Genomic DNA, 23949 nt, shown 5'->3' on the forward strand with positions numbered 1-23949 from the left:
GCCCCCGGGGACACCTGCCTGGCTCATGCCAGGATAACTCCAGACACCGGAGTGGGGCCAGCGGGGGAGACGCTGCATTGCCAAAGACAGGGCAGCAGGACGGCCGTGCGGCGCTGGGACGGTGCGGCTCGCTGGTAATGACATGCTCCGTAATGAAAAGCAGGTGATCCAGCACGGTTCCCGCCCGAGCCCTGGAGAGCAAAGCCCCACATTAGGGCTGGTTATACAAGGCTGCGACCAAGGAGAAAATGGCAGGTTCCCAGGCTGCTTTTTCTGTCCTCCCAGAGCCGCAGGGGCTGTCAGCCACGGCCCAGAAACTGACGTCGACGCCTTGGCTCCGTGGCTGGCGCTGGCTTAGAACTTGCTGCTGATTTCTTTTGCAAATTTTCCTGTGCACCAAAATAAATCAGGGACGTGGGTTTGAGCTCCAGCTGCAGGGAAATCCACACTCAGGTCCTTCCCCCGCCCCACCGCGGAGCCCTCATGCGGATCCCCTTGCACATCTCCGTCGCGGGCTCTGATTTAAACAGATTCCCTGCTGCCCCTCCGTCGCGTCACCGTTTCCACCCGGGCGGCGTGAGAGCGACACGCCATCCATCAGCCAGGCAGCCTCTCCCGCCCCTCGGCCCTGGTGGAACTGACTGCAGGAGGTGCAGGGTGGCGGAGAATCGGGGCCTGGTGCACCCCTCGCCGACAGCTGGGCAAACTGGGAATGTGGCCAGGGAAGTCAGCGGAGCGGCACGGGTGTGAAACCAGCGGGAGACCAGGAGCAGGCCCTTAGCATTCACATTCACCCGCAGCCCAGCCTCTGCTGAACCCGCGCTGTGCGGTCCTGCAAATAGGACGTGTGCCAGCCCAGTGCCAGCCCAGTGCCAGGGCGGCAACTTCTGCCTCTCCCCGGCTGACCTGTGTTGCTTTTAGCCAGGCCCTTGGCATTGATTTGAGGGCGTTTTTTGGGTGGCCGGTCAGTATTTATAGGGCTGGAGAAAGAAGAGCTTGTTCTCTCCCATGCTGGGCTGTGCCCCAGAAAACCACATCTGGGAAAGGCAGGGCCTGCGGCTGGGCTCCCCCTCTGTCATTACAGCAGTTCTTTGAAACACGAAGCCGGCTGGATCTGCCGGAGGATCTGCAGACATGAGGGGACCTGGCAGGCGCAGTGCCCATCTGACTCTGCGTCCCGGGGCCCTGGCTCCCAGTGGGGGGGAAGCACGTTTACTGGATGCGGGCAGCCGGTGATCTCCGTGCGCACGGAGGGAATCAAGCAGGGTGCAGGGAGTCCCCCGGACGAGGGACGAGGGGTGGGAACAGGGACCTGGCTAGGAACGATCCCTCCTGCCGGCGAGCCCCAGGAAGCCGTCCCAAGATCCCAGCAAGCGAAGGGTGTGACGGGCGCTGGGGCCCTGCGACCTGCCGGGCGTGCTGCTCACCCTGTCTGCCGGGCTGTTCTCTTTCAGGAGGGGTTGAGTTGAGTTGATCCACCCCCCTCCCCGTGATCTCCAGGAGACCGCTCCTGATGTTACCCCCTAGCGTGCTGGCCGGGCGGCCGGCCTTGCCCCTTCCTTTCCTTCCGCCGCAGGCGGCGACTCCCCCACTGGGCTGCTGCTCTTCGTGGTGCTCTGGCTCTTGGGCCCAACCTCTGCCCCACAGCTGGGGGGCCTGGGATTCCTGCCCCTCCCCCAGAGGGCTGAGCTGAGCAGGGGTGGAGGAGGGCGCTGGCTGGGTTTTGTGCATCTCTAGCGTTGATGCCGTCTCCGGCTGGGAGGCTTTGTTGCATGTGGCGTCTCTCTCCCCCGTACGCGCGCGCCTCCGCACACACACGGTCCCCCTTGTCACGTCTCATGCCCTCTCCTGCCACTTCTCTTCCAGACACGCCGGGGGCATGGCGAACTCCGGAGAATCCCCCCGGCTCCGCGTCGGGGAGGTCGGCGAGGCGCCCGGCGAAGAGGCCTCCTCCCAGAACGACGCTTTCCCCCTCTCGTCTCTGGCCAACCTCTTTGAGAATGAAGACGGCCCCACCCCTGCTGAGGCGGCCCGGGTCCCCCCCGGCTCGGGGGACAGCAAGCAGCAAAACCTCCGGATGAAATTCCAGGGGGCCTTCAGAAAGGGCGTGCCCAACCCCGTGGACCTGCTGGAATCCACCATCTACGAGTCCTCTGTCGTCCCGGGGCCCAAGAAAGCCCCCATGGACTCGCTCTTCGATTACGGCACTTACCACCAGCACCCCAACGAGAACAAGCGCCGGCGGAAGAAGATCGCGGAGTAAGTATGGCCCCCCCTCCCACCCCTGGTCCCCGGGTGGGGTATCATGGGCTCTGCGGGGGCATCCAGCCAAGAGACGCCAGCCCGGGGCAGGGCAGAGCCAGCTGGGAAAAGGAGCTGGGGGGGGGGGGGTGGAATTGTGAATTGTTCTTTGAATTTCCAATGGTTTCACCAGCTGCAGAAATGGCGGGAAGACGGGGGCGTTTGCGAGCCAACGTTGGCCACAATTTTCCCATTGATTTTTTTTTTCAAATTTCGGAATTTCCAAAGGCAAAATTTACTGGAAATGTTGAAAAGTCTCAGCCGGCTCCAGCCCGGGGCATTTTGCCTTTCCCAGCCTCACAGCTCAGCTTCTCGCTACCGAACGTCCACACACATGGTGGAGTTTGAGAGTCTTTTCTCCCCCCGGTGTTTTGTTGCTGTTCAGGAAGTGCTGGAGGGATCTGTATGTTCCTGTTTCTGTTATTCTGGGGGCTCAGCTGCCCGGCGTAGCCATATTTCTTTTCTTTTAATGCTACTTTTAAAAAAATGCACATTTTAGTTGCCGGTGTTTGGGACGTTTGCTGCGGATCTGAACCTTCTGTGGAAGGTTTGCGGTGACAGGTCTTTATCCGAGCGGACAGATCTGCAGGAAGAAATGCGCTAAGAGGGAGGGAGATGGAGAGGCAGGACAGTCCCAGTGCTCAGTCCCGGTCTGCTCCCAGGGCACTGGCACTTCTGCCACCCTGGTCATGTCTCACCCGTGCACACGGGTCACAGTGACAGGACGCGTGTCCGTAGCAGGCCCGGCAGCGCCTGTGTCGAACGCCACCTGCTTGTGTCTGGGTGAACGTTTTCCAGGGTCGCTTGCAAAGAAGAGGGGTGCTGGGGTTACAAGGACGCCTAAAAAGCGCCTTGCTGGGGGCTGGACCATAGCCGGGCCCCTCCGACCTGGTCCCGAGCAAACCTCTGCCACGCGAGGGCAGCAGGCCTGGGAAATGCCGCAGGGGCAGGCTGCAGAGGGAAGGTAGCGATGGGCTGTGCAGACCGCCTGGGAGGCGGTGGGGCTGTTGTAGCAGGACTGGGAAGCTCCGGAGGCCCAAGGGGCGATCCCAGCCGGGGGCATTTCTCCTCCCTGACGGGTGAGTTCCAGTGCCCGTGCGGGAGCACTAGCTGGGGTGCTCCAGCGGCCCGCGGCGCTGCGGAGCCCCGTGAAGCGCTGGCATTGGGGCGCTGCCAGCACCCAGCCGCGTCTGCCTGAGCCGTTCCTGAAGTGAGGACCGGGCGAGCCCTGCTTCCGGGGGCTGGAACCCCGGTGCTGAGACCAACACGGGCCTGAGCCACCCCTGAGCCCCGGCGCAGGCCGGCGGCAGGTCACGCTGAGCTAGGGGCGAGGGGACGCCAGCGGGAGTGGGGGGCTGGGCCGGGCGGATCCGTCCCCTGAGCTGAGCCGCGTTGGAGGCCTGCTGCAGACAGCCTGGCTGGGGAGGTGCTGGTACCCGCTGTTGCGTGCGCTCTCCTGAAAGAGGGCTCTGTGCTGGCCCGTCTCACCTCTGTCTCGGGCTGTCTGGCTCTCCTCCCCGGGAGCGGCAAGCCAGGCTGAGCTCTCTCAGGCATGAATGAGCTTTTCAGGAGCGCTCCCCGCCCCTTCCCTCCCAGGCTGGGCCAGGAAGGGCCCCTGGGGACTGGAGGTCCAGCCCGCCCCAGAGCAGGCAGCAGGGCACAATGCACCCGTCTGTCCTGGAGAAACTCCCCGCGCCGTGGAGCTGGACACGCCACGGGCTGGAGAGATCCTGGCGCCACGCCCAGGGCTCCAGCGAACAGCACCTCGGGGCCCTGGGGCCGTTCAGACAGCAGGCCACAGCCCCGGCCCTGCGGGGTCCCGCGCTCCAGAGTCCACTGTGCTTCCCGCCCAGGCGACCTCAGGTGTTGCCGTGACAGGGACCCAGGAGGGCTCAGAGCAGGGGGCTGGGAGGCAGCGTGTCCTTCCCTCTGTCTTCTCCTCTGCCCCCCTCTGCGGGTTGGGGCAAATCCCACGCTTCGGGGGTCTCGCTGTCCCCTCATTGCATGTAGCAAAGGGATTACAATGCTCCTACCGCTTGCAGGTGTGTGTGTGTGTGTGTGTGTGTGAAACATTGGGACGGGACTGGGGGGTAACAGGCGCCTATATAAGAAAAAGCCCCGAATATCAGGACTGTCTCTATAAAATGGGGACATCTGGTCAGCCTCAGGTGTGAGATCCTCGGGTGAAAAGGGGCTAGGTTTGCGGGACATCACACAGGCTGGAGAACAAATGAATCAGAAAAGCGGTGGTGGTGGGGGCAGAGGGGCAGAGAAGCGCCCGGCTGGTTTAGCAGGCCCTGTTGGCGACTGGCGCGCTCTCACTGTGCATGGTGCTGTACGGCGCACAGAGGCAGAGGCCTCTCTCCCAGATGCTGAGAACGAATTGCCTCCGGCTTCTCTCCCCCAGCCAGGACAGTCTGGGACTGCCATGGGGCCGAGTCCCACAGCAGCTGGTGTGTATGTGGGGAGAGGTTTGGGGCCATTGGTCTAGGGCGTGTTGCTAGGGACGTGCGCCTGGGTGACTGGTCCACCTGCCTTAGATAGTGCTGGGAGGTCTCTCCCTCTCCCCCCCCCCACCTTCCGAAAGCTGAGCGGCGTCTGCGTACCCAGGCTGGCTGCAGACCGGACCCAGACGCCACACCCCAGCTGTCCCCTGCAGATGGTCTGAGCTTTGCAACCTGGGTGCTGGGCCCCCTCCAGCCTGGCCAGGGCCCTTCTCCCGAGCTTGGGAGGATGCTTCCCCACATTCCCTGGGGGGCTGCCCCATAGGGCGCTCTTTTTGGGGCAGGGAACACGGCTGATGTGTTGTAAAGTGCCGTGGGATAACAAGCACTGGTAACAATCTGGCAGATCTCCCTGTTCGGGAGGGTTTCCTGAAGTTTAGTCACGCTTCCCCTCCCTGCATCGCTCTTAATGCTGCCCCTCGTGCCTTCTGAATGTTCCTTCCCAGGCAGTCGGGTTGTTTGCGTGTAACCTACCAGGAAGTGTCTCTTGGTGCAGCTGCTCTCATGTTTCTGCGGCTAGATGCAGCCAGGCCAGCCCTCGCGGGCGAGGGGAGCGATTTATTTGGGTTCTCGTGCCAGCAGCGCTCCCTGGGCTGATCCAGGCGTGCAGAGCAGACCCCGAGATCATTCTATTGCACAAACGGCCTGGCTCGCTCCCCGTCAATGACGGCTGGTTCTGTAAGGGGCTGATTCGTGCAGGGAAAATGCCTCGTTCAGGCTGCGCTCTCCCCTCTGGCTAGGCTTGGTGTTTCGCTGAAACCAGTTTGTTTAGATGTAATTAGCTGAGACAACAGACCTGCCCAGACAGGCCCGGCTTGTGTCCACAGAACTGGCCGGGACGGGCGGGGAGGGGCGGGGCCCATGTCCTCTGGAAAGTGGCATTTATCCATCCCCAGCTTTCCGCAAGGGAGTTGGCCCATGTCATCCCCACCCCACACCTCCGAGCCTGGCTCCCCCATTGTGAAATGGGGACAGTGATGCCCCCCTGCCTCCTCGGGCTACAGGCATGAAGGTTTGCAAAGCCACTTGGGCAGAAGGCGCTCGAAAGAAGAGACATGTTCCTGCAAGCTCCGTGTGCTGGAGCAGATCTGCATTCTGCGGCCCCTCATGTGACTGGAGGGGGGGCGCCGCAGTCTTATTGCACTTCCTAGCTCTGGGGAAGGACCTCGTCCATCACCCCTCCCCTCTCCGCCTGCTGCGGCTGTAGCTTTCACAGGTAGCAAGAAACCTGGCCCAGGAACCGAGCCCTGGTCACCTGCGTGGCCGCGTGGAGCACTGATCACCCGGCTGCTGGGCTGCCTCCCCAGCGGGAGGCGTGAATTCTCCACCCTGGGACTGGTCTCGGGGGCAGTGGGCTGCTATGGCACGTGTTGCCAGCAGCTGTGTGGCTAAACCTCTCTGGCTGCAGCCTGTAGCCAGGCGTGGGTTCAGGTCACGTCCGGGGTCATAGTCACTTAGTCCTTGTTTGCCAGGGGATTTCCAACGGCGACCGGGTGGGGGAGGAAATGGCTTGTATTGGACCAACAAGCTTTCTCGCCCCCAGAGGCTGGTCTGATACAGATGTCGCCTCACCCACCTGGTCTCTCTGCTGTGCTGGGACTGACAGGGCTGCAGCTGCCCTTCGAGGCCGCCAGTTCGGTGTGTGAAGCCAGACAGAGTCACCTCTTCCTTCACCAACACGATTTCCAGTCCCCTCTCGGGGCTGCGGTTCTTGGGCAGCTCCTGGGCCGGGAGGGGAGGATTTGGGATTTGCAGACAGCAGCACAGTTCAGCTGGACAGGGACTGCGTGCAGAGGGATGCGAAATGATGTGCGTCCTTGGGCGATAAATGAATACTCCAGGGCCCAGGCTTGCTCCTCTGGGATACAAAATCCTTGCCAAACAGCTGTTGGCCATCCTCTCTCACAGCATGCAGGGTCCCCTGAGGGACAAGCGGCCTCCAAAGCAGGGAGACATTAGGAAATTCACATGCTGACGGCCCCGTGAGGGGCAGGCCTGCAGGGCCTGATATGAGGGGCAGATTGAGTCAGTCCATGGCAGTACCTGTAACCAGTCCTGTTTTGGAGCCGCTGTCAGGTTCTGGAAAGTTTAAGCTTTCATTTAACTTCATTTTTAAAAAGTAAATGTCTGGCCTCATTTCTAATGTGAGCTGGTACAGTGCTGTCTGTCTCCAACAGGAGCAGCCCGCAGGAGAGGTGCGAATTGGCCCTTACGTCTCAATGGTGTGTGTTGATTCTGAAGCCTAATGACACCAGCTCACATGGCAGCATCCTTAACTATCGCGCTGCTGATGGGTTTAGTAGAAACGTCCAGCTGTGATGCAATCATTGGTGTAATGGGGGGGAGCTTGAGTTGGATTCCCAGGTCTGAATGTGGAGGAGTTTCCTTCCATAGGAAATGAAACACTTTACACAGGCGGCCCATGCTGGCATTTAACAGATAGGGAAACTGAGGCACAGAGTAGGGAAGCACCTTGTCCAAGAGAGTCAGTGCCGGAGCTTGACTCCCAGGCCAGTACGCTGTCCGTTGGATCCCGCTGCCTCTAGTGCACCTGGCTAACTGCAGTGCTGCGGGGTAGAGGAGGAGTCGAGGGTCAGGAGAGCAGATGGCCCCACCCTTGCACCTGGAGCAGTGGCCATGTCTGGCTCGTGCACTGGTGCACTGGCTCCTTGCCCTGCAGGTGTCAGACCGGCACTGATGCCAGGAAGACCTGCTGCTGCTGCTTTGGCTGCTGGCTCGGCTGTTTGTAGAGCCTGTTTGTAGAGCCAGTGCCCCTTTTCCAGGAAGCAGACCCACAGCCCGAAGGCCCAGGCCCCCAACCCACCTCCAGTCGTCAAGGTGTTTAACAGGCCCATCCTCTTCGACATCGTGTCCCGGGGCTCAACCGCCGGCTTGGATGGGCTCCTCCCCTTCCTGCTGAACCACAAGAAGCGCCTGACCGACGAGGAGTTTCGAGGTGAGCTGGGAAACAGGCAGTGTCAGCGTCCTGCAGTTGGCCTGGCGCTGAGGCCTAGGGGGCAGGGGGAGCCAACCATGCCAGCTCGGGTCAGGGGAGAAGAGGGGGAGCCAGTGGTGGTGCTGCGGGGGCCGCAGACTATAGCCCCCCAGCGCCCAGTGAGGGGCACAGCAGAGTCCATCGAGCAGGGCGCATCATGTGCCGTCACTGAGGCGGAGCGTGTAGTGATGGCAAACGGGTGTGCACCCTCCGTTGTGCGGACCCAGCTTTGCATGCCTGAGCCTGGCTGCACGGGCGCTGCCCGTGTGAGTGCATTGGGGCTGGCGGGTGATCCTGAAGATCCGGCCACCCTTCTGGGGAGCTGGCCTCCTTTCCAGCAAAGCGGGTTCGAGGCCCCCCCAACGACCCTTCCTGGGACCTGGAGACGCCTCTGGACGCTGGCGTTCCTGGGCCAGGCGGGCTGGTGGCGGGGACAGCAGCGGGGGGAAGTGGAGTCTCCCAGAGGTGGGGATGTGTCTGCTGTGAGCGCCAGTCTACTCCCGGGCCCGGGGTGGTTCCATGCCCATCCCGCGCCCTTCCTCACAGCCGCTCCCTTCCCTGGCAGAGCCCTCGACGGGGAAGACCTGCCTGCCCAAAGCACTACTGAATCTGAGTGGGGGCAAAAACGACACCATCCCCCTGCTCCTGAGCATCGCGGAGCAGACGGGCAACATGCGGGAGTTCATCAACTCGCCCTTCCGAGACGTCTACTACCGAGGTGGGGCCTGAGCTGGGGGGGATGGGGGAGGGATTCCTGGCCCGGCCAGCGAGGGTTGGGTTGCTGGGAGGTCAGCCGCCGGGGAGAGCTGCCTTCACCCCCCCCCCGGTCTGCTCTCCTGGCACGCTCGCCGCTGGGAGCTCAGGGGTGTGACACCCGCCTGGCAGGGCTGTGGTGGGCATGGTCCCGGGTGCGCCAGGCACTGACGGGTCTGGGTGTGGTTCCAGGCCAGACAGCGCTGCACATCGCCATCGAGCGCCGCTGCAAGCACTACGTGGAGCTGCTGGTGGAGAAGGGGGCGGACGTGCACGCCCAGGCCCGCGGCCGCTTCTTCCAGCCCAAGGACGAGGGAGGGTACTTCTACTTCGGTGAGTGGGGGGCGCTGCCCAGCCCCGCGCACAGGAAGGGTCGAGTCTGGAGGCAGCCTGGGGGGGGGGGAAGAGGTGCCTCCGAATGCCCTGGTTGGAAGAGCAGGTGGGGAGGCCACCTGCAGTGAGGGGGACGCCCCGATGGGGGGCTGGGCAGTGCCACAGGCCAGCCCGCCCCTCGGCCCCGGTCACGGGTGTGGGTGCCAGGACGCGTCCCTGTCTGCCTGCTGACTGCTGGCCTGGGAGATGAGCTCTGGACCGGCTCTGCGCCCCACGGATCGCCCCAAAATGGACTCCTGCCCCAGCGGGCCCCCCGGCGCAGGGATGAGGCAGCCTGGCGGGGCGGGGAGGGGAAGCTGGCTGTCCCTGGCAGCCCCATGGGAGGGAGGACCCCGAAGGCTGCTCACAGGCAGGGCGTCCTCTTGACTCAGGTCCTGCCCTGACCGCACTGAGCCCGTCTGCGCCCTGCGCCCCTTGGTGTGCTGGGGGGCGGGGGCCATGGCTCTGCCCACGAGCTGTCTGAAGCAAATGCTGCGGGGGGCGAGGGCGGCTCGTTTCGAGGGGCGGCCAGGCTGTTCTTCCAGCCGGCTGAAGGGAACGAAGGCCCCGGGGCTGGTTCCCTCAGTGCCGGCCGCCGGCCTGGGCGCGTCCTCTGGGGCAGCGTGGAAACAGAGCGCGTGGGCCCGATCCTGCTCTCGTGGAGTTACTCCTCATTTACACCAGCGGGAGTGAGGGCCCAGTTGGGCCCTGTGTATCCCTCCTGCCCCCCACCTGGGGGCGGGAGCCAGGGTGCTCCCCGAGTGCAGGGGGTCCAGCCCCCACCAGAACTGCAAGTTGGGCCTGTGAGCCCAGATCCAGCTGGAGAAGCCGGGGATGGGCCCCGGCCTGCTTTTAGCACGTCCCGCAGCCCCTGCCTCCGGGCTCTGCTCTGGCAGGGGGCAGGGACTGGCGCTGGATGGGCCGAGGAGCAGCCTGCTGCCCGGGAAGCTGTAACGGGACCGGGCAGGGGCAGGTGGGCGGAGGTGACAGCAGTAAATAGCAATGTCCCGTCAAGGGCTGGTGAGGGAGACCGAGGGGTACCGGACTCGGGTGGGAGATCTGGGCCACCTGGGCCGGGGTTCCCTGCCGTGCCCCACCAGGAGAGGGGCCCCCCTGCAGCCAGAGGTGAGGGACATGACGCCAGGCTGGGCCTTTATCCCCACGGCGGCCACCGGAGCGCGAGGGGGTGAGAGCAGCAGGCTGGTGGGCGAGGCTGCTCCTGGCGCCCAGGCTCCGGGATGATGTGATTCGCCCCAGGGCGCCGCGCGTAGAGGTCAGCGACTCCCCGACCGGTTGGATGATGGCCAGGGTGAGCGGTGGCGGTTCCGGTTTGCAGGTGCGGCCCTGGCACTGGTACACGCCGATCAGCGCGGGAGCGCCCCGCCGGGCGGCACAGACCGTCTCACACGCAGCGACCGTGTGTGTGTTATCGCACAGCTGTGCACTCCCATCACACACTCAGGACCTGGTGCGGGTACACACCGATCTGTGCGGGAACGCCCCGTCGGGTCAGTCTCCCACGCAGTCGCGGTGTGCGAGCTGTCACACGTGTGCGATCCCGTCACACACTCACGCTCCCCGTCACTCCACCAAAGCTCACGCCTGCACTTCAGCGCCCCCCGCTGGCTCTTCCCTCGCTGCCCTGGGGGAGCAGAGCGGCTGCCCCTGGCCTGGCTCCCGCTAGCCGGCGGCCCAGGGCCCGGTGCGGAGGTGAGGGGCTGATGCCTGCCGTGCTCTCTTCCCTGCCAGGCGAGCTGCCCCTCTCCCTGGCCGCCTGCACCAACCAGCCGCACATAGTCCACTACCTGGCAGAGAACGCGCACAAGCAGGCCGACCTGCGGCGCCAGGACTCGCGGGGCAACACGGTGCTGCATGCCCTGGTGGCCATCGCCGACAACACCCGGGAGAACACCAAGTTCGTCACCAAGATGTACGACCTGCTGCTGATCAAGTGCGCCAAGCTCTTCCCCGACACCAACCTGGAGGCCCTGCTCAACAACGACGGCCTCTCGCCCCTCATGATGGCGGCCAAGAGCGGCAAGATCGGGGTAAGGGCGCCCCATCCCCGCCCCCTGCCTTCTGCTGCCTTCTTCTTTGCCAGTCCCTGGGGCAGGGCCCCTCCTTGCCCAGCAGCTCCCTCTCACGGCAGTGGCAGGCCCCTGGACAGGCAGGAGATGCCGGTTAGCGTACAGTGCCCGGGCAGGGCTCCTTTCTGGGGTGACCCCAATTCCCAGTCCCCTCCCCTCTCCGTGCCTCAGTTTCCCCTCTTTAAAACTGGGCTCATGCTGGTGATCCTGCTCACGGGGGGCCCGGGCGGTGCATTCAGCACTCAGCAATTCTCCAGCCACCTTGAAGATGGGAAGTGCCGGAGACGTGACGCGTTTCTTGTTGCCTGGAAAAAGCACCGTCTGCTCCCGTGTCCGTGCTGCTGCACCCATGCCGGTGCCGCACGTTTCCAGTGCGCTTCAGCTCCTCCCAGGCCGGGACGAGGCCGGGGCTGGAGGCTGATGGCGTAGGAGGTGGAGATTTTCCGCGCTGGGTGCACAGCGCGGCTGGAGTATCAGTGGGAATCGGATGCCTGCCGGCGGGAATCTCAGCTAGGATGCGTGTGTGTGTCCGGCCCAGACATGCTAAACACAAGGGGGCACAGATTGTTAAGCATAAGGGGCTAACCCGTGTGGCGAGAAACCACTTAAAATGAAGGCCAGTTTCCCTGGCGGACGAGGGCTGACGGGGCCGCTGTGGAGCGATGGACCCGGCTGCGGGGCTGTTTCGCTCTGCAAGCGTTTTCCCGCGGGACGTCGTTGGCGAGCGTGGCGATGTCTGCTTTCACCCACACCGGGGCTGTCCACGGATGAGGCGTGCCAGCTGTTGTGACAGGCACCTGTGGCCCCCCCCCCCGGCTCCCGCAAGGGCTGGGTGCTCGCTCACCACGCACGCGTCAGAGCCTGGGCGCGTGGCTGTGAGGCGGGTTCGTTTCTTTGGGCCCGGTCTGACGGGTGATTTAGTGGAGGCCTCTGCCTAGTGGCCGGCAGCAGGACCCCAGTGACTTTGTGTGTGTTTAAGAAGCTGCCCCAGAGCCTTACGAGACAAACTGGGCTCTGTGGGGACGGGGTCCCTGATCCTAGGCACAAGTGCAAGGGCCGATTAATAGGCGTGGTTAATTAATCTCAGCTGTCTCCATTGCGTCACTTCCCTTCCCTTCCGCCGTGTCCTTCTCCCCCAGCGCTGAGCGGCTGGGGCCGTGCTGCAGTCACGCGTGGCAGTGGGGAGGGAGGGGGGTGTGTCTCCAGTGACAGACGTGGGGATTGTGACATAGCAGACGCTGCGTGACGTTCCTCCTCGGAAAAGAGGGCGGTACGGCGGTGCCAGTCTCCGCTGCACCTTTCCACCCAGAGAGCAGGCCTCGTGGGGTCTCACATCACTTCCCAGCGCCCCCCATTTTCCCCTGCCCCAGCCACTTTATAAGGGATCCCAGCCCGACATGGTCAGGCAGAACCGTTACTCCGGAAATGCGGCACTACCCGGGCTGGTAAAACGGGTGGGGTGGAGGGGGAGGCTGGGCCAGAGCTGCCAGCACATGGTCATTGCTCAAGCCAAAGATTTCCCTGCTCCACTCGGGACGCCCCGGGCCGGCCCGTCAAACATCCAGCGCCTCGGCCACTCTGCAAACCAGGCCCGAAGCTGGGCACCTGGACTCAGCGCCCCGTGCTGCGGGGAATGTCGTCCGGAGCAAGTGGAAGCCACTGCACCTGGCGGCTCAGCGCCGCACAGCGAGCAGGGGGCTCTGCACGTCACGGGGTGGGTGACCCTGTCCCCCGCTTCCCTACAGATGTTTCAGCACATCATCCGCAGGGAGATCACGGATGAGGACGCCCGCCACCTCTCCCGGAAGTTCAAGGACTGGGCCTATGGGCCCGTGTACTCCTCGCTCTACGACCTGTCCTCGCTGGACACCTGTGGGGAGGAGGTGTCTGTCCTGGAGATCCTGGTGTACAACAGCAAGATCGAGGTGAGCGCTGAAGGCGGCACCGGGGAGGGAGCCAGCAAAGGGTGGGCACGCAGCCTGCCGTGGGAGCGGGCTGCACAGGGGCAAACCTCACTGGGTCTCCCGGGAGCCGAGGGCACCCAGCACTTTGCAGGATCCAGCCCCCAGCGCCTCGGCCATCGGAGTATTTTGGGGGGGACACGGCCCGGTTCACGCACAGACACGACTCCAGGCCAGGCAGGGCCAGGGCTCCTGGGACAAAGGCAGAAGCTGTGTGGCGTCTCCGCTCGCGTTCTCTGCTGGGCAGAGAGACATCCGCTCTCCTGGGGCGTCCGTGAACATCTGCACGGGGCGCACAGCGCAGGGCTCTGGTCTGCCTCTGAGAAATGGGGGAGGCGGGACAGGCGGGCTGGGCCCATTCCCTCCCTGCCAGAGATTTCCTGGGACTGAGCTGCCCGCCCGTGGCCCTTCGCCCGGGACCACCAGTGCCAGCGCGAAAGGGCTGTTGTCACACGCGCCTGCCACAGGCACAGGCGCACGCGTCTGCTCCGCTGCGTGTGCGGCCCGTGGAGCCCTGCTCCCGGGACCTCCGCTCACCGCCAGCGCCCTGCCCCCCTTGCAGAACCGCCACGAGATGCTTGCGGTGGAGCCCATCAACGAGCTGCTGCGCGACAAGTGGCGCAAGTTCGGGGCCGTCTCCTTCTACATCAGCGTGATCTCCTACCTCAGCGCCATGGTCATCTTCACCCTCGTCGCTTACTACCGGCCCCTGGAAGGCACGGTGAGTCTCCTCGCCGCCCCGGCCCGTCCTTAACGCCCTTAACGTAGCCCGGCTCCATGGGAGCTACGACCCACACCAGCACCCGAGCAGGCCGGGCCAGGGAGGCAGCCCGTATCTCAGAGCACTGGGCCACCGAGGACCCCTGCCCCTGGCAACGACCCGGGTCTGACCCCCTCAGAGCCTGGCTGGGTGCCCCCGCCGGCCGTGTGGAGACAGGATGCGGGGGAGCCCCAGCGGCTTTCTGGCTGGTGATGAAATCCCCGCTTTCCCAGCCATTCCTCGTGGCTCCAGATCGCCCCTGCCCGAGTCCTGCCTCTCCAACGGGGGTCGTGTCTCATTTTGGGCTTTAGCGAGGCCTGGCCCAGCAGCCAGCCCCAGCCGTCCATCCGTGTGTCCTGGGCAGCAGCTGGCTCATGGCACCCAGGGGATGGGGGGAGGCTTTGGTTTCTGCCGGGGCAGACTGGCCTCAGCACTGGGGGGCTGTGGTGTTGCGGGGGGATGTGGAGCTTAGGGGGCCGTGGCTCTGGAGGGCCGGGGGGAAGGAGGGGGATAGTGCTGGGATTTCTGGGTGAAGTTCTCAGCACCAGCTCGTCCTTTTCCTGCCCTGCAGCCCCCGTATCCCTACACGACGACCATCGACTACCTGCGCCTGGCCGGAGAGATCATAACCCTCTGCACCGGAGTCTTGTTTTTTTTCACCAATGTAAGTGGAAACCATTCACCCCCTCGCACGAGTGCCCCTGCCCCCTCTGCCCTCGCACGAGTGTGTCCTGACCTCACACAAGCGTCCCCCATCCTGCCACTCCCCACTCGCACGGGTGTCGTCTCTCACACACGTGCCAGGGGGCGGGGCCCAGCTCTGAGACCCACAAAGCCTGTGACACCCGCGTCCCTGCACAGGGGGGGAAGGGTGAGATGCAGAACGAGTCGCCTTTGTATTTACATGCTTCGGCTGAAACCGAGCGCCGGCCCCATTCCTGCGGGGAGGAGTGGGGCGGGGGGGTGGGGGGCGTGGAGCCTCTCCCTTCGCACCCAGCCTGCAGCCGGCTGGGCAGCTCCCGTCACCTCCCCTCCTCTGGGGGGAGCAGGGATCATCCTGCCTCCAGTCCTGCAAGGACCCTGCCGGGACGCTAGCTCCTCTCGTGATGCGCCCGCTGTGTGCGCCCCAGCCTGTCCCACCCACTGAGCTGGCCTCGTCCCCCGGATGCTGCAATGGGCTCCCCACCCCTCGCCCCCCCAGGCTCCGGCTCCACCTTTTCTCTTTCTTCCCCAGCTAAAGGATTTGTTTATGAAGAAGTGTCCAGGGGTGAACTCGTTCTTCATAGACGGCTCCTTCCAGCTGCTCTAGTAAGTAGCCAGGCCCGTCGCCCCTCACCCATTAGAGAGCCTCGAACCCGCAGCCCTGGAAATGCCTGGTGCAGGCGCCCGGCATGCTAGGCTCCTCCGTCTCGTCTCGGGGAGATGTCAGCCGGGCCTGGCGCTAATGGTGTTTCTCTGACAAAAGTGCAAAGGCCTCCAGGCATGCGCTAGCTGCTGTCTCGCTGGCGAGCGCCGGTAGCCAGTTTGAGAGAGGAGGCGGGTGCGCACAGAAATACAGACGAGGTTTCCCGCCCCGGCTGCAGAACTTTCTCCAGTCTCTGCTGTGTCTGCCCGCTGCGAGGGGTCAGGTCCCAGCTGGGTGATGGAAAGCAGCGGCAGTCCCTGCCATGCGCTCTGGCCGGCCTTCTCCGAGGGGGTCGGAGGCCCTGCCTGCTGCCTACGGAAACTGAAGATCCCAGGGCGCTGTCCGTGGGGGGGGGTTTTGCCCCAGGCGCCCTTGGTCCAGATCCCCACACAAACGCTGGCTGCTGCATTACGCCAGCCCAGAGGTGGCTGTCGGGGGCCCCCCCCATATGATGGTTGCCAATCCCACTGCCCTGGGGCAGGACTGGCAGAGCGCAGGAGCCCCTCTGCCTTGCCTGGCCATCCCTGGCTGAACTGGCCATTTCAGGCTGATGTTCTGATCTTGCCTCTGACTCCTCCTGCTCTTCTCCAGCTTCATCTACTCGGTGCTGGTGATCATCACGGCGGCGCTGTACCTGGCGGGGATCGAGGCGTACCTGGCTGTCATGGTCTTTGCTCTGGTCCTGGGCTGGATGAACGCCCTTTACTTCACCCGAGGCCTGAAACTTACCGGGACCTACAGCATCATGATCCAGAAGGTCAGGCAGGGACCAGGCCTGTGTGTTTATAGGGGCTGAGCGGGGGCGTGATGCTATTTACACTGGGCACTCATCGGGGCTGGGGCTGTCTCTCACCGTGCATCTGTGCAGCACCCAGCGCAGCGTGGGACCTCCAGGCGCTGTCGTGACACACCTAATGATGTGCCTGGGTCCCCTCGGGGTCTCTGCGTGCTTTTGCAGGCACGTACAGAGCTTTAACCTCTGTGTCCTGGCCAAACTCCGTTCTTCTTCCTAAACCATCCAGCGGTCACAGCTGGATCCAGGCGTCGGCTTCGCGTCGCGTCCTGAGCTGCTGCATGCGAGCCAAGAATGGTGCGCCTCAGGGCGATTAGGAGTTAGGATGAGACCTTCCCGGGGGCAGATTAACCCAATCTACCTGTGCAGGGCTCGTATACCTTCCTGTGAGCGCTCTGGTGCTGGCCTGTCTGAGACGGGCCCCTGGATCGGAGGGACCTTCGGTCTGATCCAGCCTAATCATTTCCTCGTTCCTGGGGCTCCTCTCTGTGCTGTTAAATGGCTGCGTGACGGAGTGCTGAGAACCCGCAGCCGAGCCAGCACTCTGGTCACTCAAACGCCGATTAATTCCTCCCAGGGTGGACCCGACAGGGCCTAATTAGTGCATGGAATGCGCCGGGGGGAGGCTAACGAGCAGCTTGGCGCGTTAACGCAGGCGGTATAAGGCGGCGCAGGGAGGAAGTGCAGGGCAGAGCGAGGGAGGCCGGGGGAAGCGGAATGGCTGTCTGGGCAGAGAGGTCTCTTCTCGCCTCGGCAGAGAACTGAGAAGACACTGAGACGGTAAATCATGGTTGCGGCTGGGTCCGTAGGGGGGTGGGACGAGCAAAGGTAAATGGACTGCCCCGGGGCGTTGGCCGACGGTCTGCGTAGGCGGAGCAGAAGCCTGCAGCTGGACGTCACCCAGTCACAGGATGCACAGCCCACCCCAGACACAGCTGCATTTCAGTGACGTGAGGAGCTGTGGATCCTGCCGGCTACGGGGCTGTACAGGCACATACGGGGCTGCCTCTGCTCCCAGCCCGGCTTAGCTCGGCCTCTGGGTTTTTTCAGATCCTCTTCAAAGACCTCTTCCGGTTCCTCCTGGTCTACGTGCTCTTCATGATCGGCTACGCTTCAGGTGCACTGCGGCGGGGCGGCTAGTTCAGTGCCTGGAACGGGGAGGGCAGCAGGGAGCCGGATGGGCCCCCTATAATAACACTCAGCCCAAGTGGAAAACGGCGGCCCTCGTTAAAGAGAAAACCCCGCGTACTGGTACTCGCCCTAGGCAACCCGCCCAGGCGGGGGCTGGCTAGACAACAGGCTGCGTTCCCCTGGGCGTGAGGGCGAATCGACCGAGGAATCTCAGCCGGGGTTTATTGCTCAGCTCCCCTGGAACGGGACTTGCGGGGAAATGGCTCGTGTGCCAATGGACAGAGGCGTCAGCCCTGCGTGGCGCGTGTGCGCCATGGGTCAGGGCCCGGCCAGGTGTTTCCCTTCATTTGAGCCCCCTGGCACGCGTGAGGGACCTGTGCGGGGCAGCCCAGGAGCGGCCCCATCACGCTCTGACCCTGGGCTCTCGGCGCCTTCGCTCTTCCATTGGGAGAGGGGGGCAGCTCTCCTGTGGGGCAGGGGATGGGGGCGGAGTGTGGTGCCCAGATTTGCCCCATTTGTCAGCCTAGCGAGTCACCCAGAGAGGCGGCATCACCGACCGGCGCCTTGCCTTGCCTTGGTGAGTTTTCCCAGCTAAGCCCCGGGCCGGGGCCTGCCAGGATCTGACCCGTATCCGCCCCCTTCTCCCTGACCCAGCTCTGGTCTCGCTCCTGAACCCCTGCACCAGTGCTGAGGCTTGCAACAAAGACAGGTCCAACTGCACGGTGCCCACCTACCCGTCCTGCCGGGACCACAAGACCTTCAGCACCTTCCTGCTGGATCTCTTCAAGCTCACCATCGGCATGGGCGACCTGGAGATGATCGACAGCGCCAAGTACCCCGGCGTCTTCGTCATCCTGCTGGTCACCTACATCATCCTCACCTTCGTGCTGCTCCTCAACATGCTCATCGCGCTGATGGGGGAGACGGTGGGGCAGGTCTCCAAGGAGAGCAAGCACATATGGAAGCTGCAGGTAACGCGTGGCCAGGCCAGGCCGAGTGCCGGGGGCGGAGAGGGCTCCGAAGCCACGTTAGGTGCTGCACTGCTCCATGCTGGCCAGGCCGGTGATGGCCCATCCCTTAGCGTGCCCGGCTGAGAACGCCGGCGTCATCACCCCGGACGCGAGGGTTACGGCCTGCCCTAGGCTGTGGCAGCCCCTTCGTTCCCAGCAGGCACCTCCCGGGGGTAGCAGGAGGGGAAGCCGTGGTGTAGAAAGGGCTCCGGCGTTTTTATCACCATGTCCCCTTCCCCTGCTCAGGGACTGGACATGGAAATGACCCGTTGGGTCCCATCTGGCCCACGACCGCTCCCTGGGCCAGGGCAGGAGAGTGGCCTGGGGCCTATGTTCTCCTGCTCGTTGCACTTGAGATTGGAGCGTCTGCAACGATGGGGCCTAATGTGGAAAGGAGGGTCAACCCCTGCCCCCAGACCACAGGCACCTTCCCTTGGCTGCCTGGGGTGTCGCACGAGGGTACCGGGGCCAGCACTGGCCTGTGCCCGCTCTCCCAGGGAGCCATCCAAAGGCGCAGGGACAGCCTGGCTGTGCGGAGCGTGGTGTTATTTTCCGAGCCCCGGCAGGGAGCTCAGGTGCCCCGGAAGGAGCAGAAACAGGGCTGCGAAGCTGTGGAGCCGAGCGACCCCCCCTCCCCGCCCCCCCATCCCAGGGACTCTCCCTGGAGCGCGTGGCTGGCCTTGGCCCCAGCAAGATCCCAGCCTGAGGGCATCCAGGAGGGCGTGTGGCACTGCGGGGGGATTCTCCACAGTCCCCGGGGAGTCTGGAGCCCAGCTCCCGTTGGAGGCCAGGGGGTCCGATGCCCACCTCCCCTCGGTGCTTGGGAACGCCCCCTGCTCCCAGCCCCTCGGGCTCCAGCCTGGCTGACGGGCCGTCCCGCTCCTCCCTGCGCAGTGGGCCACCACCATCCTGGACATCGAGCGGTCCTTCCCGGTGTTCCTGAGGAAAGCCTTCCGCTCCGGGGAGATGGTCACCGTGGGGAAGGGCATCGATGGGACGCCGGACCGGAGATGGTGTTTCAGGTAAGCGGAGGGGGAAGAAAGTGGCCAGTAGCTCAGAAGACTACAAGCCCTTCGAGCTGAGCTCAGACCCAAGCCCCGCGGGAAGCCCAGAGCCACCGCAGCCTTGGGCCCGTCCCGATGAGAGCCGTGAGGAAACCGAGCTCGTTACCCTCGATCCTGAGGCGCCCCGGCCGGCCCCCACCACAGCCTGACTCCAGACTTGCTGCGAGCGGAGGGGTGCCCGTGGCTGCCCTGATAAGTCTGCAGAGGAATTCGTTTGCATCTTAACGAAGGCGCCGGGCAGGCTGGGCACACAGCCGGGGCTAGTGGCTAGGACCGTGTTTCGTGGCGTCTCTGACTGGGCCTCATCAGAGCCCCGTAGTTTGTACTAACCTGGAACTGGGCAGACCTGGCCCCATCATCCTGAGCGGGGCTGAATAGCGGGTGTCTTTCCAGGGCCGGTATAGCAACGCCGCGGCTCGGCTGCGCGTGCCGGGGCTCGTCTCCGTGCACGGGGCGGAGTGGGCAGAGCTCCGGCTGGGGGATCTGCAGAGAGGACGCGTGTCGGCAGCAAAACCCACGGCCCGACTAGGCCAGCGCTGGGGAGCTGCTGTGCCAGAGGCACTGCCCTGACTTGCTTCACGGGACAGGCGCCCCCAGCCTGCCCCGCCCCGCCGTGCGGCGGGGGAAGCACATCGCAGACAGTCTGGGCCGGGGCGGTCTGGGTGAATCGGGGGGCAGAGGGCTGCCTCGGGAAGAGGCGTGGAGCCAGGCGGGTGCTAAACGAGTTGTGACCGGTCTCTGCCGGGGCTGGGGACTCTCATGCAGCCAGCTCCCTGGCAGCGGCATCTCACCCAGTGTTCACGGGCGCTGCCGAGATCCCTGGGGAGCGTGGCAGCTGGCACAAGGGGTTCCTAGTCCTGGGGGCACCCCAGCCTTCCCTGCTGCCTCTCCCATGGCAGGGGCCAGCAGCAACTCGGGGAGGGACGCTCAGGCCCGGGAGAGGGAAATACAACGACTGAGTCTCCTGCAGGCCATTGCATGGGCCATGCACCTACCCTGGGACAGCCCCACAGGCCAGGGGCCCAGATACCACGGTGAGGGGCCAGCTGAAAAGCTTAAACGGGGCAGGACGGAAGCCGGGGGAATTCCCACCGCAGGGGGCTGGGTGGGATCCCGGGCCCGTCGCCCCGATTCCCTTCCCTGCCATTGCCCAGGCGTGCCTTCCTTCCCCCGCAGGGTCGATGAGGTGAATTGGTCTCACTGGAACCAGAATCTGGGCATCATCAATGAGGATCCAGGCAAAAACGACACCTACCAGTATTACGGGTTCTCCCAGACGGTGGGCCGGCTGCGCAGAGGTGAGCGAGGGGGCCGGGGGACCATGGGCCCGGGGCATTGCTGTGTGGGATGGATCTGTGCTCCGGGGGGAGGCGGGGGGTGCACCCGTTGTCTCTGGGGGCGCACGGTGCCTTGCAGAGTTATAAGAAGCCAAGGGCAAAGCTCCCAGGAGCTTCCCCATGCGAGATCCGTGGGATCCGTGACCAAGGAGCCCTGTGCCAAGGGCAGGGGGCGCAGGGGAAGCTGGCGTAAGGGGAGAGATGGGGGCTGCGTGCTGGGAGGGGACAAGCCCACAGGGCAGGGCGGGGGGCGCGTCACTGTCCTGCCAGCGAGGAGCTGGGTGGCTCCCGCTAACCGGGCTCTCCCTTCCCCGCCCGGCAGATCGCTGGTCGACCGTGGTGCCCCGCGTGGTGGAACTGAACAAGAGCTCGCCGCCGGACGAGGTGGTGGTGCCGCTGGAGAGCAGGGGGACGGCCGAGGTGCATGACCGGCGGCCAGGGCATCCCTCCAGCTGGCGGAAGGAGGACTCCCACATTTAACCCCGGGTCAGGCGCGAAACGAGGAGAAGCCAACCCCCGCCTCTGCCTCGCCTCTGCCGCCCACCGGGCCCAGACCCCGGGCACCGAGCTGACGGGCACAACGCAGGCAGACCGGAACCGACCAGCCAGGGAGCTTCTGAAGTCGCCTCCCCCAGCCGGGCCCTGAAAGCGCCAGTCTGGCAGGGCCCCGGAACTAGGACTTGGACTCGTTCCGAGCGCCAGCAGAGCCCCTTGAACCCGAGCGGTGCGGAGAGCAGAGCCGGGCGGGCACACCAGCTCCCCGGCACCGAGCGGCGCCACAGCTGGCCCCTGGCGCCTCGGCGGGCTCGTGTCGTCTCTGGAGTTAACGGGTTTTGGCCAAGGAGCAGCCCAGGCTTAACGGTGGCACCCTGCCGTGGGAAAGAGCGTGTCCGTGGGCGTGCCAGGCCTGCACACGCCCTTGGCACCAGGTTTCCAGCAGCTCTGGGAACTGCCTCCTGCTGGGGCACGGACACGCGTGTCTAGTAAGTGCCACCAATGCACGAGGAGCTCCACGCCGAGCCCCAGGGACGGGCGAACCGCCAGCTCCCCCAGCCGTCGGATGCTTCCCTGCCCTCGCGGGAGCCGTGGGCCTGCAGGGCAGGGCTGGGTGGGCAAGGGGGCCAGGAAATCTGTCTGCGCTTCCTTCTTCCAGGAGTCAGCGTTCAAGCCTAACCTCTGCTCTCTGCCAACACCCGTGCCAGTAGACCCGACCCCCTGGGTGCCCCTGCAAAGCCAAGCCTCTGCCCTGCCCAGCGGGTGCCCGGCGGCATGTCCTGCTAGTGCCTAGGCTACAGCCCTTTCCTAGGTGGCCCTTGAGAGGGGCTGGAGATCCAGCCTGGGTAAGACCCACAGCCTTGGAACCAGTCTGTGCCCTCCCCAAGCGGGGGGAGAGGCTAGGAATCCCCCACCGAAGAAGCCAGCCTGCCCAGTGCAGGCAGGTTCCCTGTGGTGTGTTCGCCAGGCTGTCAGTCAGCCTGTTTCCAATGTCCTGGGCAATGGGGCTCCCCGTCCCTCCCTGCATAACGTGGCTCTCTGAAGAGAAGGCCGGGACAGGGTATAGTCGCTGCTTCCGGCAGAAACGTAGCCAATCAGCTCCTCCTTCACCCTGCACTGTGCCACGGGTGCCTTGCGGCCGGCTCCCTGCACCCTGTGTTAATCAGGGACCGTTTCCAGTGCCCGTTCCCTGCCCACCCCGGATCTGCAGTGGGTGGGACAGAGCTGCACCCTTCGTGGTGCAGGGCTGTGGGCGGTGGGATTGCTGCTGTTACCCGCAGGGCTGGGGCAGATGCAGCAGGGCATCCTCTCTGTTAGCGCCACTAGGCCCAGCTGGCCACGGTCTCCTCCGTCACTGAGTCCTGCTCTGAGAACGGGCCCCCAGGGATGGCTGGGAAGGTGTGCGCTGGGGCAGTGATACCAGCTGCTGCGTCTCCGCCCAAGCGCCTTTCCTCTCCCAGGGGCTGAGGCCTCTAGACCAAAGCTGGGTGAAGAGCAGGCAAATTAGCGCCACTGGAGGTAGGTTTTATGACTTTGTTTGCAATTCTCTGAGCTCTGGCCCCTGCCAACCTCTTTCAGCCTCCGAGCTGCTCGCTGGCTTTTCACTGAGCCCCTTGTGTCAGGTACCGGCTCTTCGTCAGTCACGCTGTGACTGGTCCCTTGTCACAGGGCGTCTGCTCTCTGGCCAGCTGGTTCCCATGCCCCCAGACATCTGGCAGGTTGGTCCTTGACTATTCAGGGTGTGAAGGCCCGTGCAAATTCATCTATGCACAAACAGGTGTGACCCTTTGGGAACAAAACGTCACTTGTGGGAATGTTCCTGCGGAGTAAACCTGGCACCGTGGTTATAGTCAAAGCACTATCCTGATGTTTACTCAAACGAATATTTGCAGCTCCCATTTGCCAGTCGTTGCCCAGCTTTACTACAGACTCAGGCAGCTGGAGTTTGGGTTCCCGTCTACCCAACTGTGGCATGTGCCATCCGGTTCCAAAGCCCAGCTTGTAAACCATAGGTGTCAGTGATGGAGAAGGCCTGTCAGCCCCCTTCCTTTTCACAGCCAATGCAGGACTGCGCCAGGCAGTCTATTCCTCAGGGATTTGTCCAGGCCAGTTGGAAATGGCTCGGAACGGGCTCCTCTTGAGACCTCATTCTCCAGGAAAGCGCCAGCCGTGTTTCCAGTCTTACGGAGGGGGAGGTGAGTCAAGTGATACAGCAGCCACCAGGACCAGTCTTGATAGTTCAGCTAGGAGAGCAGAAGCGCCAGTATTCAGCCGCTGACTTTCCCACTGGTAGTGGGGACACCGGAAGAGAGACCCACCTACAGGAACCACGGAGCAATAAAGCAGCTGCTAAACTCTCTTGCTACCGGGAGGCGACTGTACCGTAGCCTGGGAACAGCAGGAGAGACGTGAGCATTATCTGTTACACGCCCCAAAGGCCAGTGAACCATATACCTTTTTGCACAAGATTTATACAACTATTTATTTAGTAATAAAAACCGAACCACACCCGCTGCCTCCTGGCTTTATTTGCTGGTCCAGCTCTGAGAGGGCGAGCGTGTATGTATCCTAGGCGCCAGGGTGAGAGCTGCCACAAATATGCTGAATGGCTAAGGGGCAATGCCCAAGAGATGCCATCTCCAAGCCGGCCAGCTCCGGTTCCAGTCCGGGGCCGGGTGAGCGTGTCGGTTGATTATCAGCAGTGAATGGGAGGTGATGGCTAACAGGCCAAGCATCCCTTCGCTTAGCCGAACACGCCAATCCACGAGTGGCAAATTCCACGCTGTTGGCCCGTGGCTCCTCATCTTACGTACAGAACAGCAGGCAGCAGTGCACCCTCTTGATGCAGGTAGCCTGACGTTGGAGCCGTGCATGCTGGGACCTGTCGTCTGCACGGGCCGCACCTTCCTATGGAAGCTGAAGTAGGATTGTGTCAGGCTCCTGGCACAGTGTGCGTCAGCGCCCCATGGCCACGAGCCAAC

At 63.9% G+C, this 23949-nt stretch overlaps 1 protein-coding gene across 1 annotated transcript; it reads left to right on the top strand.

Annotated features, from left to right (window-relative positions):
- Nucleotides 1-1879: 1879 nt before the first annotated feature.
- Nucleotides 1880-23476, top strand: TRPV4 (transient receptor potential cation channel subfamily V member 4). The gene is made up of 15 exons (XM_067539448.1): nucleotides 1880-2259; nucleotides 7589-7761; nucleotides 8366-8518; nucleotides 8746-8886; nucleotides 10675-10973; nucleotides 12758-12937; nucleotides 13536-13694; nucleotides 14305-14397; nucleotides 14968-15041; nucleotides 15730-15895; nucleotides 16982-17048; nucleotides 17717-18033; nucleotides 18967-19094; nucleotides 20313-20434; nucleotides 20796-23476. Exons 1-15 carry the CDS (start codon nucleotides 1880-1882, stop codon nucleotides 20951-20953), a joined length of 2610 nt encoding a protein of 869 aa, XP_067395549.1. The 3' UTR covers nucleotides 20954-23476.
- Nucleotides 23477-23949: the final 473 nt, after the last annotated feature.

Source organism: Emydura macquarii, unplaced genomic scaffold (assembly GCF_026122565.2).
Source record: "Emydura macquarii macquarii isolate MOO-44397 ecotype Brisbane River unplaced genomic scaffold, CSIRO-AGI_Emac_v2 contig_554, whole genome shotgun sequence".
Taxonomy (NCBI): domain Eukaryota; kingdom Metazoa; phylum Chordata; order Testudines; family Chelidae; genus Emydura; species Emydura macquarii.

What these genes read in the sequence shown, in the direction of transcription:
- TRPV4 (XM_067539448.1), top strand. Translation starts at nt 1,880, where the DNA reads ATGGCGAACTCCGGAGAATCCCCCCGGCTCCGCGTCGGGGAGGTCGGC. An exon ending in CATGATCGGCTACGCTTCAG is followed by an intron (nt 17,049 to 17,716) that starts GTGCACTGCGGC and finishes TCCCTGACCCAG; the next exon opens with CTCTGGTCTCGCTCCTGAAC. An exon ending in GGTGGGCCGGCTGCGCAGAG is followed by an intron (nt 20,435 to 20,795) that starts GTGAGCGAGGGG and finishes CCCGCCCGGCAG; the next exon opens with ATCGCTGGTCGACCGTGGTG.